At 41.3% G+C, this 15,607-nt stretch overlaps 2 protein-coding genes across 19 annotated transcripts in view; one reads left to right on the plus strand and one right to left on the minus strand.

Moving 5' to 3' along the window:
* Window positions 1–527: 527 nt before the first annotated feature.
* On the plus strand, window positions 528–4,092 carry phox2bb (paired like homeobox 2Bb). The gene is made up of 3 exons (XM_047585281.1): window positions 528–1,350; window positions 2,000–2,187; window positions 2,606–4,092. The coding sequence occupies exons 1-3, from the start codon at window positions 1,110–1,112 to the stop codon at window positions 3,032–3,034; spliced, it is 858 nt and encodes a 285-aa protein (XP_047441237.1). The 5' UTR covers window positions 528–1,109; the 3' UTR covers window positions 3,035–4,092.
* Window positions 4,093–5,365: 1,273 nt separating this feature from the next.
* The window catches only part of LOC125007843 (LIM and calponin homology domains-containing protein 1-like), a 103,374-nt gene continuing 93,132 nt past the window's right edge, over window positions 5,366–15,607 (minus strand). For 15 of the 18 annotated variants that reach the window (XM_047584698.1, XM_047584697.1, XM_047584691.1 and 12 more), the window contains 8 exons: window positions 14,840–14,932; window positions 14,547–14,726; window positions 13,081–13,175; window positions 11,934–12,104; window positions 11,229–11,324; window positions 10,597–10,705; window positions 8,157–8,259; window positions 5,366–7,432 (listed from right to left, as the gene is read on the minus strand). In XM_047584698.1, the coding sequence (XP_047440654.1) occupies window positions 7,407–7,432; window positions 8,157–8,259; window positions 10,597–10,705; window positions 11,229–11,324; window positions 11,934–12,104; window positions 13,081–13,175; window positions 14,547–14,726; window positions 14,840–14,932 (873 nt within the window). In that variant the 3' untranslated portion in view covers window positions 5,366–7,406. The remainder of the gene's footprint in view (window positions 7,433–8,156; window positions 8,260–10,596; window positions 10,706–11,228; window positions 11,325–11,933; window positions 12,105–13,080; window positions 13,176–14,546; window positions 14,727–14,839; window positions 14,933–15,607) is intronic. The other 3 variants (XM_047584700.1, XM_047584684.1, XM_047584687.1) reach the window with 2 other exon arrangements.

A 15,607-nucleotide genomic window follows, 5' to 3' on the forward strand; every position in this document is an offset into this window, starting at 1 on the left:
CGTTTGTGCAGTTTAATGTTAAATAAAAACAAAAAAAAGGGCAGGTGTGATTGTTGCGCACACACTGTGGGAATAATGAAGCAGGAGGAGGGGAAAAAAAAGGTGAAACATGAAATTATTCACCTCACTGCACATTTGCTTTACTTCCCCTCCTCGCTAAACTGAAACAAATGGTTGTTTTTATTAAGAAAAACCGCTGCACTAAAAAACAGATCCGTTCACCTCAAGGAGAAAAAAACAAACAAAACAAAGGCAGGTCGGTACAGCAGGTAAACATCCTTTTATGATTTTTATTTTTTCTTTCTTTTAGCGCTTCGGTGCAGAAGATCGGAGCCAAAAAAAAAAAAAAAAAAAAAAAACATGGAGGAATAGTCGGAGCAGACGGGCAGAAGGAAGAGGCAGAGGGGGAATACTATGTGAAATCCTGCCCAAGGTATACGGTCGCTTAAAAGGCTTAAAAGCTTGGAGAAAATTGGATCAGGGAGAATCGTCACCCAACTTTCATTATTTCCAAGTGGTGTGATTGAATTAAAGGGCAAGATGGTGGTTGGAGAGGAGTGGGGTGGATGGGTAGAGGGGTGGGCGGCGGCGGCGGTGGTGGAGGGGTGCGTAATGGCGTGGTATTAAATTCTAATTAGAGATGCAGGGGATCAATGATAGGGAGGTTGGACAGCCCGGGCCCCCAGTGCCAGCCCAATAGACTGATGAGTTATTGTCATGTAAAAAAGCGCTAGCAATAAGACCAAACGCTTTGCTATTGTCCAAGCGGAAAGAGCCAAGTTTATTATGAGGACTATATGCTCTAGAGACCTCGGGCTAGGCGGCTCTTAGGGGGCTTTTCATAAAACAGGGCTAGGTTCCTATAAAGGAGGCCAGTTTTGGAGCAGGCGCTGAGCAGTGAACATCTACCCACCGTCCAGCCTTCTTCCAACCAGTTCAAACCAAACAAGTCATCTTTCCCCCCAAACTCAGACCGCGCGTCCTCCTCATTTTTATTTTTTATTATTTTTTTCTTTCTAACCCATTTTTTGGGTGCTTTTGTTTTTTTTTGTTTTTGTTTTTTTTTGTGCAGGGAAGTGCAGCTTTCTTACTCTACCGAGCCTTCTCAAATGTATAAAATGGAGTATTCTTACCTAAATTCCTCTGCCTACGAGTCATGTATGGCCGGGATGGACACGTCGAGCTTGGCATCGGCCTATGCGGACTTCAGTTCGTGCAGTCAAGCCAGTGGGTTTCAGTACAATCCCATCAGGACCACTTTCGGGGCCACCTCCGGCTGTCCGTCCCTCACGCCGGGGTCCTGCAGCCTGGGGACCCTGCGGGACCACCAGAGCAGCCCGTACGCCGCAGGTAAGCAGCGGCTCCGGAGCCTCAACCCGGTGTATTATAGGACGCCTTGATTGCATTTGAAAATGGAAATGTGTTTAGTATTTACCAAACGAAATTTGCTTACACAAATGAAAGAATTTATCACGTTAGAAGCGATTGCAGGCAAGCGGTAATTCGGTTACGGGGTTATACTATCCCAGTCACACCCAAAACCGCCAACAGAATTATCTTAAGCTGCCAAAATGATAGGCATAATTTATTTACTTTGCGATGAGACATAAAGCTTCGAAAATAATTAGATAACCAAAGACTAAAGCTCATTATTGGCACCGAATTGGAGTTACAGTAGCAACAAGCGGGGCGGATGGGAACATTATGACAAGTTTTCAAACTTGAGCTTCAATCTGCGGAGCAACAATTAGTTTAACATTACAATTAACCGCATCACAGGTCAGCAGCGTTATCAATTCTGAACTAATCCACAGGTAATCAAAGGCATAATACAATTGAAAGCTTTAGCCCAGCGTCCTTAACCGGATTTTATACAAAATATCGAGTTTGAATTTACTTCCCTTTGACAACACCGCAGCTATGCGCACTCATACCTTCCCCGTCACGGCACAGACAAGACCTGTGCACATCTAACGGTGACATTTCATCCGATTTACAGTTCCATACAAACTCTTCACGGACCACGGCGGACTGAACGAGAAGAGGAAGCAGAGGCGCATCCGGACCACTTTCACCAGCGCCCAGCTCAAGGAGCTGGAGCGGGTCTTCGCTGAGACACACTACCCGGACATCTACACCAGAGAGGAGCTGGCACTTAAAATCGATCTGACTGAAGCCAGAGTGCAGGTACACAACCACCGGCTACCCCACAGGCGCCAAGCACGGTTACGCACAAATTACGCACGGGTGGATTTAGGATGAAAACAAGAAACATTTCAACACACCGAGACCAATTACACATTTATTTTACAAACTACAGCAGATTTTAGCGAAGTTAAAGTTGTGCTGCCTTCACAAGATGAATCGCTGAACATCCACTGCTGTGCACTAATGCGCAAAATAAAGAATTCGGTTTGTGTCTTCAGGGACACTCATGCATGTCATAATGAAAACGATATCTCAATTTTTAATCGCCCTTATATGTGGCAGTCGTTTAAGAATCTAATGAGAATGCTGATGTGATTTTATTAATATTTTATTTGTCATAAATTAACCTCTATCATAGTGGACTAACGCTTCTTCTGACACTTTCTCGACCGTTCAGGTGTGGTTCCAAAACCGGCGTGCCAAATTCCGCAAGCAGGAGCGAGCAGCTGCAGCGGCCGCAGCGGCTGCCAAGTCTGGCTCCGGGAAGAAGTCCGACTCAAGAGACGAAGACAGCAAAGAGACCAAAACCACCGACCCCGACAGCACAGGAGGACCGGGCCCGAACCCGGTGCCCACCTCCAACTGCGGCGGACCGAGCCCCACCGGAGGCCAGGTCAACACCACCGGGAACGGACAGGTGGACCAAGTCAAGACCTCCGTGTCCACCGGCATGGGAGTGACAGCACCCAGCCAAGGCTGGGCCACCGCACCGGGGGCCATCACCTCCATCCCGGACTCATTGGGCGGGCCCTTCGCCAGCGTACTGTCGTCTTTGCAAAGACAGAACGGAGCCAAAGCTACATTAGTAAAGACCAGCATGTTCTAATGAAGCTTCACAGCAGGAGAAGAGAAACAGAGCAGAGGAAAAAGAGACCCTCCCTCTCCGGAGACTGAAAAGCAATCGCTCGAGACAGACTTAAGGACAATAAAACGCAGTTACAAGAAAAAGAAAAAAAAACAAAAACAAAAACGAAAAAAAAAAATGTTATTTCATTTCTACGCCTTGCGCCATTTCTTGTGGTCAGTGGACAGTTTTTGCTGTAAAAATAGCCATCTTGACAAGTCATACTGTCTTATAATAACAACGACTTTCTTTTCTTTAAGCAAGTGTACGCTGGGTGAAATGTTACCACTGGCTTCAGGTCATGTCTGAGGACCGAACACCTTGAAGAAATAACATAGAAAAGGGAAGCTGTTTTCTGTACAAACAAAGGTCAAAATAACGATTAACGCTGCGCAGATTAGAAACAGGACACCTCATCCCGCATTTAAGACTGAAATCTGGATCGAGTGACTTGTTGAGATGATTATTTTGTCTTGTCCAGATACTGAGCGAACGTCGGCGCACACCGGAGACGCGCGGTGCCATCAGCGGAGCCTCGTTTCAGTCGCGTTAAATGTCAGAGTTCAAACAGCTGCTTTGTTTTGGCGCACAGAGACGTTAAATGTGTCCACGGCTGAGGATGATCTCCCCCACAAACAACGAATATCCAACGAGACGCCGACGCAATTTTTTGGTTTTCTTGCCCGTTCTCTAAGACACAACCTGCTGCGTGGAAGTGGCCTCTTACCGTTTTTCCTTTTTTTTTTTTTGTTTCGTTTCCAGGGCTGCTGAGAGTTTAGTTTCTTTAAATTATCGATATAAACACAATTATTTCCTCGAGAGAAAAAAGGCACAAACTACTGCAATGTTCATCTCTGACAGGAAATCTGTATGTTTTGTGTGTCTTTCTACGGCAGTGTTTTTGTGGCTCAAATTGTATAGTGTTAATACGTATTATTGTCTCCTCTAGTTGAACCATAGGCCATACTCCCTCGTAGATCGATCATACAAGTCTTTTTGATGTTTTACAAAATTCCCTCGGAAGAATTTATTTTGGGTAAGAAGAAAAAAAAAGAAAAAAGGGGGAATGGATGCAAACATTGTATTTATTTCTATATAATTTGCATGTCGTCTCTCTTTGTCTGATTTTACAATGATTTCCCTCCCATTTTGTGAGCATTATGTAACATGTTTTGTCCGGGATCTGAAAGTTATTTATATGTAGGTAATGAATGCTTATATTTAAGAAGGAAATATTTCTACATGTGCACATAGTTTTCCAGGTGTACCATTGAAATGATTGTTGATGATAAAAAAAAAAAAAACAATTAGTCCACTTTGCTTTTGTCATGTTTTCTTTTGGAGAAATCGATACAATTCTCATTTATTTTCCTTTATATTCGTGAAGTAGTTTTTTTTCTTTAATGTTTTAGACATTTTTTTTTTTCCAGATTCAGATTTCAGATTTTTCAGATTAATTGCAAGAAATTTCGTTTGGTTTGGAAAAGGCCGTGGATTTCAGCACCACGGACAGCAACGCACCGCTGGAGGAGGAGTTCAAGACGTCAACATTTATTTTAAATCTAGTTTTTCTACTAAAAAAAAAAAGAAAACATTTAACTATCAGTGAATCTACTGAAAATCGAGAGATTAAGAACTAGAAAATAAATACGTTTAATTTACTTAAAAAATAAATGCCATATTTGGAAGACGCGTTCCAAAAATCAGGAGAAAATGTATTTAAATTGAAAACAAACAGCACTATTACAAACGAAATAGTAGAACTACAATGTCTATTAATAAGTCTATTAATAGAATAGAATAGAATTAATAAAATATACTAATAATTAGGATTAGGATCCATTCACATGTCCCACATCTATAACCAACCAAGACTTTGGAATTTAAATCCTACAGCAGAATTTGAGGATCTGTTTAAAAGCTTTGGAGACACCGTGACAAACCTGCAGTCTACAAGACTGAACTGAATGTTACAAACGTGCAGCAGCTCCGCAGTCACACATTAAGACCATTTTAACTCAAAATGAGACCTAATGTTTGAAGAAAATAAAGAGGTATAAAGGTATGAAGGCCAAGAGAACCCCCCAAATAGGCAACTTAAACATCTTTGGCACATTTTCCTAAGTTTATTACTTTAATTTATTTGTGTTGTTTTAATCTTAACCAAGTCCAAAACCCCAAATTGAAGCCAACTTCACACAAGACAAAGAAGTCAATTTTTTATTCATCTTGTTTCTTCTCTTAACCCAAAACATTTTAGTTCTTCAATGATTCAAAAAGTAAAAAAAAAAAAAAAAAAGACAGCAGCCCCGCTTTAATTTATAACATTTTATTTATAAACATACAGTATGCTATAAATGCCGTTGCATTTAAACACCAAATTAATCTATATCTCGGATAGTGTTCAGGTGAATATTACAATAAATACAGAACAGACGTAAAAGGCTTTTCATTCCCCAACTATCCTGTTAAGAAGACGCCCGTCTGGATATAGTAGAGCTCCGTCTCAAAGATCCCGCTATAAGAGACTCAGCTGAGATTTATTATTCAGTAACTAAATGAGGATAGGAATAAAATAAAATAAAAAAAAAAATACACAATTGTAACAGAAGCTTAGAAATACTGTAGATCAGAGAGATGAACCCGGGAGGAGAAGCTTGGCTATAGGATGAAGAGGAGGAGGAGGCTGCTAGTTTGCTCTCGTACAGCAAATCATTTGGTTTTAGGCTTAAACGTGCATTTGTATTTATTTATATAATTTTTTTTTTACATCCACAACACAGCTCTTCTCATGAGGAAAAAAAAATAAAAGAAGCAAGTGATTTCAAATGTGCAGCTGGCGGCACAGATCTTCAGTTTTCTTCCAACCAAATATTGCACGGCTGCTGGTATGTGTTCATATAACCTCTGCTGTGTAACTACATGTAACTCCTTTTTTTTTTCTCTAAATATATATATGTATATATATATATTTTATATGTGTGTTTTTAAGTGTATAAATGAATTCTACCACTGAGCAATTATCAAAATTACCTCAATTAATAGCATACAGAACTCTCTATCTCTCTAGAATCTAACAACATTCAAAACTAAATCCACGTTTATTTCTTTTCAACCCCCCCTCGTTGCTGCTGCTGCTGCTGTTGCAGTCTTTCTCATTCTGCGTTTCATCTCAAACAGACAACAGAAAGAGATCCTTTCCTTTGCGCCGCTTATTCCACTACAAAACCACGGAGGAATCGCGGGGGTGAATATGAAATCAAGCGTGTGTCGTTCCTCTGGAGATAAACAGCACTTGTCAGGTGGCGGGAGGGAGGGAGGGCTGCAGTCTGCAGTGCTTTAAATTTGGCCGACCCCCCTCCCTGAAACTAAAAAAAATAAAATAAAATAAAATAAAATAATAAAAAGAAGGAAAGATTAAAACACCATACAGCTGGTGTTTTTCGCTTCCTGCATCGTCCTGCTTTCCTAAGGCACATTAAAGTTTCCAAGCTGACAGACCGGACGAGGAACAACCTGCCCGTGACTGTCGTGTTATTGCCCTAATGATGAACCTACATCCGTTATACGTCTTTATATTAGAAGCTAATTCTATTCTGAACACAGAACGAGAGCAATAAGAGGTCACTGCGTGGGCCGAGGGATACGAAGCAGTGACTCTAACTGTGTCTGTGGGATTTAAAGTGACCTTTATTGCACTTTCTACATGAACCTTTTTCTCTTTTTTATATCTACTGATGGGAACTAAAAATGATTCATACTTTTCAGATCCAGCCTGTTTGGGGAATGTTTTCTTTTCCATTATTTGTTTGGAAAATTTAAAAAACAAAAACACGTGATCGGTTTCCATCATATGGAACTAAATGTTAAAACCAGGAAAATAGAATCTGATTCTACTCGATATTTGATCACCTCGCTTTCTTCTTCTTCTTCTTCTCCTTCTCACGTGTTCGCTCTGACCGTGACGCTCGTCATCGTGTCCTACACATCTGTAAACTGTGTTTTCTTTCCAACATGGCCGCCGCCGCCGCCGCCTCAGAGCGTGATGAAAAGAACATAGTCTGTGGTGGAATGAGGACCAGTCACATCCAGATTTCTCTCACGTATCAGACGACATGAACACGAAGAATATATCGTTTTTAAACATCCTGACCCCCCTCCCCTCCCTAATCCTCCCCCCTGTTTGGCCCTCACGATGAATCTTCAATGGGTATTGAGCTGCGGAGGATGCAAAGATCCCGGCGCGCTGCGAAGGACATGATTTGCAGATAATCGGGTTAAAACACGGGGATGGGTTGTTGTTTTTTTCTTTTTTTCTCTTCCATGAACCTTGTGCTTTTTTTCCGGGCGAGCGTCACAACGTGGTCGGCTGTCCGGCAGCTTGACAGGAAAAAAAAAAAAAAAAAAAAAAAAAGAGAGAGAGAAAGAAAGAGAGAGAAGGAAACCCACAGATTTTTATAAACCAGCTTTGTTTTCCTGGGATTTTAAATTCAAGGACAAGAAGCGGCTCTAATGAAAGAAAACCTTCTTAATTTGAGATAAAGACTCGGGAGCCTTTTGATAGAGGCTCTAAATTTGATTTTGCGGTTCACTGATCCCCCCAATGATAACAGCTGCTGAGAGGTTATTGAAACGCGAGCCGTTTCTTCGAAGGAAACTTTCGCTGTTGTGCAATAAAAGGTGTAGGAGCCGGAGAAGTTAACAGTAAATCCTCTCCTCTGGATGCAGCTTGGTTCGGCTTCACTGTGCCTGACACTCCTTTATTAAAGCTTTATTAAACCTTTGTCTCACGCGTGTCGCAGTGGGGCCGCAATAAAGAGAGTAAGGAGCGAGATGCATCTAAAAGTTTGAGCTTAAAATACTTTGATGCATCTAAAATAAAACTTTGCATGTTTTTCTATATAAATAACGAGCACAGTATTTACTGCTGCCGCTCTTCGTATCGATTAAAATCTGCATTTATTCATCCGTGAATATATAAAATATGTAAAAGGAAAAAAAATCCTGTCTTGTAATTAGTTTTAGCTGCTGTTAGTTAGAACCTGACCACTGCTGTGCTTCACTCTAGAGGATGGAGATGTTGGTAAAGGAGAAACAGACTCACAGCGGGAGCGGATGTAGCACTGGTGGCAGTTGAGGAGGCCGTTTCTGATCCGGACGTCGGTCCCCGTGGTTGTGTCGCCTAACTGCCCCTTACACACCCCACACTGAGGAGAGACAAGAGGGAGACGGGGGGGGGGGGGGGGGCATTTTTTCGTTAATGCTTGTTATTGTACCGATCTGCCACAACATTAAAACCACCGGTTCGTCTTCTCCTGGGAAATCTGGGTCCTTTTGTGGATGCTGATACGTAGCACCGCATGAACATCGCTGCAGAGAAAGAGCATCTCCATGGCAACGGTGAGAAAAGGTGCCACATGTTCCCCTGATAACTGACATACAGGTGACCGGATGTAAAAGGAAGCCTGGTTCATCAGGTTCGGTGCCACTGAATCTTTAATTAGAGTCCCCTTAGCTCTCTACATGTTACGTCAGTTTTTCACCTGCACGGATGGAAGTGAACCTTCAAAATGTCTAAGGCCAAACGGTCAAAAGTTTGTATTTCACCTCAAAAGATGCAGACTATTGCTTGAAGATTGATATTGTGCACGGGAGGAATTTGATTAAACATCTAACGAAGGATTAACTTCATTTAAAAGCCGAGAAATGTAGCGTCTCTGATGCCCGCCAGACCCCACGCCACTGTTTTTATTACGATAATTCACAGACGTCACTTCCTCCAGAGGCCACGCCCCCTGAGTGGCAAAAAACATGGTGAAATGTATCAATAAAAATGTAGCAGTAAAAATACAGCGAGACCTGTAAAAATATATCTTTGACTGCTTTTCAAATCCGTTGGTTCAGTCAATCGCTCAAAAGCTCTTCCGCATTTTTAAGTTAATTTTACAATTTAGACACTATTAAGGCCTATGATTCAAACTAATGCTGCTAATCTCCATGTTCAACAGTCTCTTTTTGCCGTAACCACGGCAACTTCGCTGGCTGTGACGTCATGCGCATATACCCTCCACTACGACAGTTCGTTGCAAATTTTATTTTGTGTTGATTAATTAGTCATATTTATATTATTTAAATTAATATTCTGTTCAACTTGCACATCACAAAATGCCTTGAAAGGAAAAAGGCCCCGTTTTTAGACAAAGTTTGTATGTTTTCCATTCTCTAAATAACAAAATTAAAAAAGTAGTGGTTTGGCACCAATATCAGATAAAACCTCAAAGATCCTTACAGACCAGGTCTATTAATCCATAGTCCAGCTCTGTAGCTACACAGCCACATACACTGCCAGCAATATTTTTTTCCCCACACAAACCAGTCTTCTTTCCCCATGTTCGCCCATGAACTTGCAACCTTCCCTTCATTTCACCACTTTTCACAAGTCTGTGAAGGTTCTCAGTCATCCAGGTCATGATAATCCAAAACGTGTTTGAAAAAAGGCAACTGCACTTGTAGAAGATATATTTTAGTATGCATAGGAAGTTTGTCATCATAGGAGATCAGCAGTGTTACAGTGTGATGCTGTATCTTGTTTAGTTTCTTACTGACAATAAATCACATGAACGTAGACCAACAGTCAGAACACTCTAGTTTCAAACACAATCTCTGCCATAAGGGTTGACTACTGTCCCAAAACATATGCTTAAATCACATCGTTTCACAATCGTGTCCTGCTTCTGGAAATACCCACTGACTGATTTACCAACTGAGAATTAAACTTAATTCAATTAAAGATCTACAAGTCCAGCTGCCGTTGTGGATCACTTTTCATAAACAGTGATCACTGCAGACCAGAAACACCCCACATGAGCTGCAGTTTTGGAGACGCTCTGAACCATTCGTCTGGTCACCACGTTTTTTTCTTGTCAAAGTCTCTCAAATCTCATTTTTCCTGCTTCTATAGCTCTATTTGCACAGGATTAGTTTTACCTGAGGACGTCCTGTGATTCAAACATGGGATAAACAAACTGGCTCTGCTACTTTCCATCTAACTCCGCTGCGTTTTAATTACATTGCAAATTATAATGGATGACAAAAATACATTTTTGATAATATTCATCACCCGGGGAAGAGCTGACGGTATTTACATCAACTCCACCTTTGCTGATGAACATATTAATGAATGAGTTAATGGTTTCATCCGTCTAAACAGGTGAATAGTTCAGCGAACATCTCGACTTTCCAGCTCTAACTTTGAATTATAATTCTTAAGTGACAGGAGGCCGAAAAAATCCACAAATCAAACAAAAGTCACAAAAATTTAAAGAATATTGAGGATGTACATTTTTCTTAAACCATTAGCAGCTGTAGTTTTTCATTCTGGAGGAAACAACAAATTTATTGGGAACCATTTTCAGCTTTTGGACATTAATCAACCCCCTTTGGCAGAGATTGTGTTCAAGTCATCTGACAAACTCTCTGTGCATACTATGACGTATCTTATCTTTGAAGCATTTCAGGAAGATGTTTTTTTTTTTCCCACCAACCTTGAAGCAGGTGATGTGGAAGTAGAGGCTGAGGGTCTCTATGATCATGGCCGCCCCTTTCCCTAAAGGCTGACCACAGCTGGAGCACAGCTTCTTCCCACTGACCGACCTAGAAATGAAAGGAAAGGCAAAGAGACAGAAAATATATAACTCTGTTTTCCCTTCTTGCTAGTTAATTAAAGAGTAGTTCCTGCTATTGTTTGCATTTCTGTTATTCGAGTTCTTAAAGGATGATAGATTTGCGGATGATATTTCTCTTTTATGCTCTTAAATCCATGTAAATGAGAAGAGGAACAGCGCTTGTTGCTTTGATAACTGTGGCACATTTAGAAAAAATGTTTACGCCTGTGCTCGATGTACAAAGCAGATCACACAGAACTAATGAATAAACCTCTCCCCATCTCCTCCACCGCACCTCCCTGTTATTATATTGAAATTCCAGGCAGGTTGGAGGGTCCTTGCTGCAGTGGTACACGTTATTATAGGAGATGGATGGGGTAAAGAAAAAAAAAAAAAGTGGGCAGCAGAACGGAAAATGACAATGCAGAAAATGAGCCGCGCCCTCCCCTCCCCTCCCCTCCCCTCCCCGTCCCCGTCCCCGTCCCCGTCCCTCCCGGCTCGTGATGCGGTACCTGTTGGGTGCTGGAGGCAGCGAGTCTGGAGGTGATGGACATGCAGCGGGCGGCTTTGATGAGCCGCGGCCCATGTTATTATCAATGGGGCCGCTCCTGGAAATGGACAGCAACATGCAACACGATGATGACTCGGATACAGAGATATTACTGGCTGTCGGGAGTCGAAACGTGAACCAATCCGAGCCGGAGCAACAGTCAGATGTAGTCGGTGATGTTTGGACGGATCCTGGCTTTACTTTATCATTTAAAATATAGCCTCACTGGTTACTGTTGTATAAGATTAGAATGATGAAACACTTTTTTTCATTGCCTGCAGTGATGTTATGTATCAGAGGAGAATACAGGTACAGTACGCCACCTGCTGGCCAAACAGGTTGTAAACGCTCTGCTGGTTCATGAAAAAACAGCACTAAAGACTAAAGATGTAACTAAAAGTCGAGGATAATTTTAGACGGTTAAAATAAAATGGAAATGAGAAAATAAAACATGTTTAAAGCAGAAACAGGCATAGTATGAACACATCCCTATAAATAAACATGTAATTGTGAAAGAATATGAGACAGGTCAAGGACAAATCCTACTGATTTATCGTCATATTTAAGAGAACAGAAGTCATGAACTGTTAAAATTCAAGGAACTGTGGTAGAAACTGGAGTGAATCGCTCCTTTTTGTTTTTTTTTGTTTTTTTTTTCATCACGCACCTTCGGTCTCCAGCAGGCCGGCTGGGTTTGTTGGTGTCTGCTGAGACCTCTGCTTGTTTCTTTACGGGAGTGGAGGGCTTGGTGGACGCCGGAGGAGGAGGAGGAAGCTTTTGGCCGTTCTGAAGGCTGTGAACGAGCATCTCCACCTGACTGCTGCTCTGACTCACCGAACTGATGAGACACAGCAAAACAGAGGCATGCAAATAATGTGTTATAACATTATAAGGTACACACACAGGATAGAGATAGAGAAAAATAAATAAATACTGGTACGTGTAACCTGAATTAAATAAAACATATCAAAAAAACAACAACAACAAAAACAGCTGAAGCCGAGTCTCATTAAAGTTTCTGATAACATTTCAGTTTAGATTTATCCTGTAGTTTTACTGATAAATATGAATGACTATTATCCTCCTGAGACCCTGCGTCCTCATATGGGGACATTAAGTTTTAGGTTTTATTGCAGCTTATTGTCTAATTATTCATTATTTAAATCTGTTGTCCTCTGTAAGTGGACGCTTTAGTCTGCCATCTAGTGGTAGCAAGGGGTCAATACAGTGGTGGGTAAAAACATGATTCATTCTACAGACGATCACAGGACAAGAGTGGATACGGAACAAAACCTCATCAAATTCTACAGTTAAAACTTTTGTATTTATGCTTATTAATGTTTCTAGTTTGATTTGACAGGCAAATTTAACAATTTATCAACAGCAATGAGCTACAACCTCGCTAATTAGCAAGTACTCGTTTGAAGACGGGACTTCAATGTTCGCAATTCTGTCTTAGCTCAGCCATGTTCAGGTGTTAAAATAAACTGTTTTATATTTTGTCACACATTGGTGACTTTATTATAATATGAATAATGGGATAATCCCAGTGTCCACATATGAGGTCTTAGGTCCTTCTGATCCAGATACCTTGGAGAAATTAAAAATGCATATCAAGTAAAAGCTCAGACCTCAAGAGGTTAAATCAAAAAAACAAATCTTCCAACTTGTCTGTGTACTCCTTTGTTTCCCAAAGCCCTTTACTTTGTTTTAAATACAATTTAGTGTTGTTTTGGCAAGTGTAACTTTCAGCATTTCTGCTTAAATGCAATGTTTACAGCTTTGAATGCAGCTCTGAGACGCCGTTCACGGACCTTCTGGCTGTTTTCATGCTGTCGTCGGCGGTGCTGATGTCACTGGTCCTGTCGTTTTCTCTCCGTTTCCACTCGACGCTCTCCGTGCTTCCCTTCTGTGTCGACCAATCAGAAACAGCAAAGACAAACGGTGGAGAAGACAAACACCATCAAGAAATTTATACTGCAGATTATTGTCTGCATTTAATGTCTGATTCATTCCTCTAAACGACAGAGAACTCACCAGTAAACCACATCATTACACACACGTTTCTTTATGTTGAGAAATATGATCATTACGAAGACGGCGGCTTTTTTTGTGTGTTACGTCCCAAATCCCTAGATTGGGTTTAACAGAATACGTTCTAATATGACAGTGCTGCACTAAATCTGAGCTTCACAAAGGTACTGATAGTTGTTGAACATAACAGGGAGCTGTTGCTACAACTGCATTTTCATTTTGGAGGCTGTGGTTTGTAGAACTGTTCTACTACATTATGTTGTAATGACACAGGTTTCTATTATTTTGACACCGATTTAAGTCAGTGAGCTAAGCTCAAAAACAGAAAGACTTCAACTATATGCTTCAATAACCACCTTTAACATAAACTGAATTATATAACAGTTACATAAGATGAATTTGTTTTTCACAATTGTACCTAATGTTTTGTCAAGTGAGTGTATATTCATCTGCAATCTGCGTGTGCAACATATATATATATACACACATACACACTATAGGCCAAACATTTGGAAGCAAGATCAAATTTGTGCATAAAAGATCATAGTTTCATTGGTTTAACTTTGCATCAAAATAAACATAATATATAAAGAGTAAGGTATCAGAAGACATTTTTACTATAATAATCAGGTATTTGGGGTTTTCTTTCATCAAAGTAGCCTCCTCTGGCTCTAACAGCAGCATAACATATATGAGATATTTATAAGCAGACTCTCAAAAGCCAAAGAGTTAAAGCGAATAATGCAAACTGTGTTTTATTTATTTATTTTTTTACTTTTGCACTAAAGTTATGACTCTTGTAAATCTTCTTGACCCTAAAACTGAGCCCTTCTTCTTTTCTTTTGCTGACATTTATTCAGCAGTGATCTGGTAACATTAATGTTCACCTTAAGGTAAATTGAGGAAAATGGTTCATATCAATAAAAGCAAAGTCTGATCACGCAGTAAATACATATAACTCATGCTGGTTTTTAAGATTGTGAACAGAAACTTGAAGTTGCTTCCAAACTTTTGGCCTGTGGCGTATGTCACTCTTCATATTGTTTCTATTTCCTTCTATCAGAAGATTATTATTATTATTAGACTTCTAAATACATTTTTCATGTCACTCAGTGTGACGATGATGATGATGATGATGTGGTTCAGGTTGTAGTGAAGAACAAACAGACTTGTTTATAGGATCTGGTTTTGTTTTCTTTCATTGATCTGACACAGAACAAGAGCAGACATCTGACTATGAACAAACCAACGAGCTATTCACCGACTGCTTCTCCAGGAGTTCCTGTTTGCGTTCCCAGTCGGCCAGCGAGCGGACGATAGTGTCCTGCAGCCCGGAGGTGGAGGTGAGCTCCCCTCGGCTGGGAGAAGGCAGGGCCGACGAGCGGGGCGTCAGGGGCGTCACCGTTTCCTCCAGTATCCTGCGCTCCTGTTAGAAACCGATATCTCGGGCTCAAGATTAACAGCAAAAAAACAAACACGCTGATTCTATTTTTATTGCACATTTCCGCCGAACATCTCAACCAACGAGAACGCACACACCTCCTCGTGGTACTTCCTCTCCTCCTCCGCCACCTCCCTCTGAGCTCTCTCCCACTCCTCCTTCAGCTTCTCCTGCTCGCGCTGGTACTTCTCCTGTTACCACGGCAACAGACACATGAAACACAGCACGGGGGCCTCGACGAAGAGGAATGCTAAGCTGTCTGCAGCGGGATGTGAGAAAAAACGGAGAGGGCATCTGGCACCCCGAGAGGGTTCGAGAGGGGTCTGTCAAAAGGCCCCTTTCTTTTTCTGAATCGGATGACGATCGTGTAAACATCTCCGAGGCCGACTGTTTCCATCCTCGCTACGTGCTTTAATTTAGTTTTAGAGACATTAATGAAGGCGGCTGCACCTTTCTTATCCCTCTGTTATAGGTTGAACACTTGCTCACATTTGATATTTGCTTGTTAGGGAACAAAAGCAAAAAAACAAAACAAAAAACCAGAAGCAGGCAGACAAAAGGCACAAGCAGAGCATGCAGAAGTTGCAGAGCATCGGGTTCCAACACAATTTCATTTCAAAACTTTGCGCACATTTGTGCATGTCCTTGATTTGTGCAGGAACCCCCCCAAAAAAAGATTGAATATTAAGTAGGAGGCGACTAAAGCAAGACAGATGACAGACTGAGATCGAGACGACGACACACAAACAACCAGGAAGCCACATAATGAGCACGTTAATGCACCAGACATTCATCCACTTGAGCGCATCTCATCTCTCAACGGTCCTGCAACCACCACAACAATCCGTTCTCATCACCGTCTCCAA

This window comes from Mugil cephalus, chromosome 5 (assembly GCF_022458985.1).
Source record: "Mugil cephalus isolate CIBA_MC_2020 chromosome 5, CIBA_Mcephalus_1.1, whole genome shotgun sequence".
Lineage (NCBI taxonomy): Eukaryota > Metazoa > Chordata > Actinopteri > Mugiliformes > Mugilidae > Mugil > Mugil cephalus.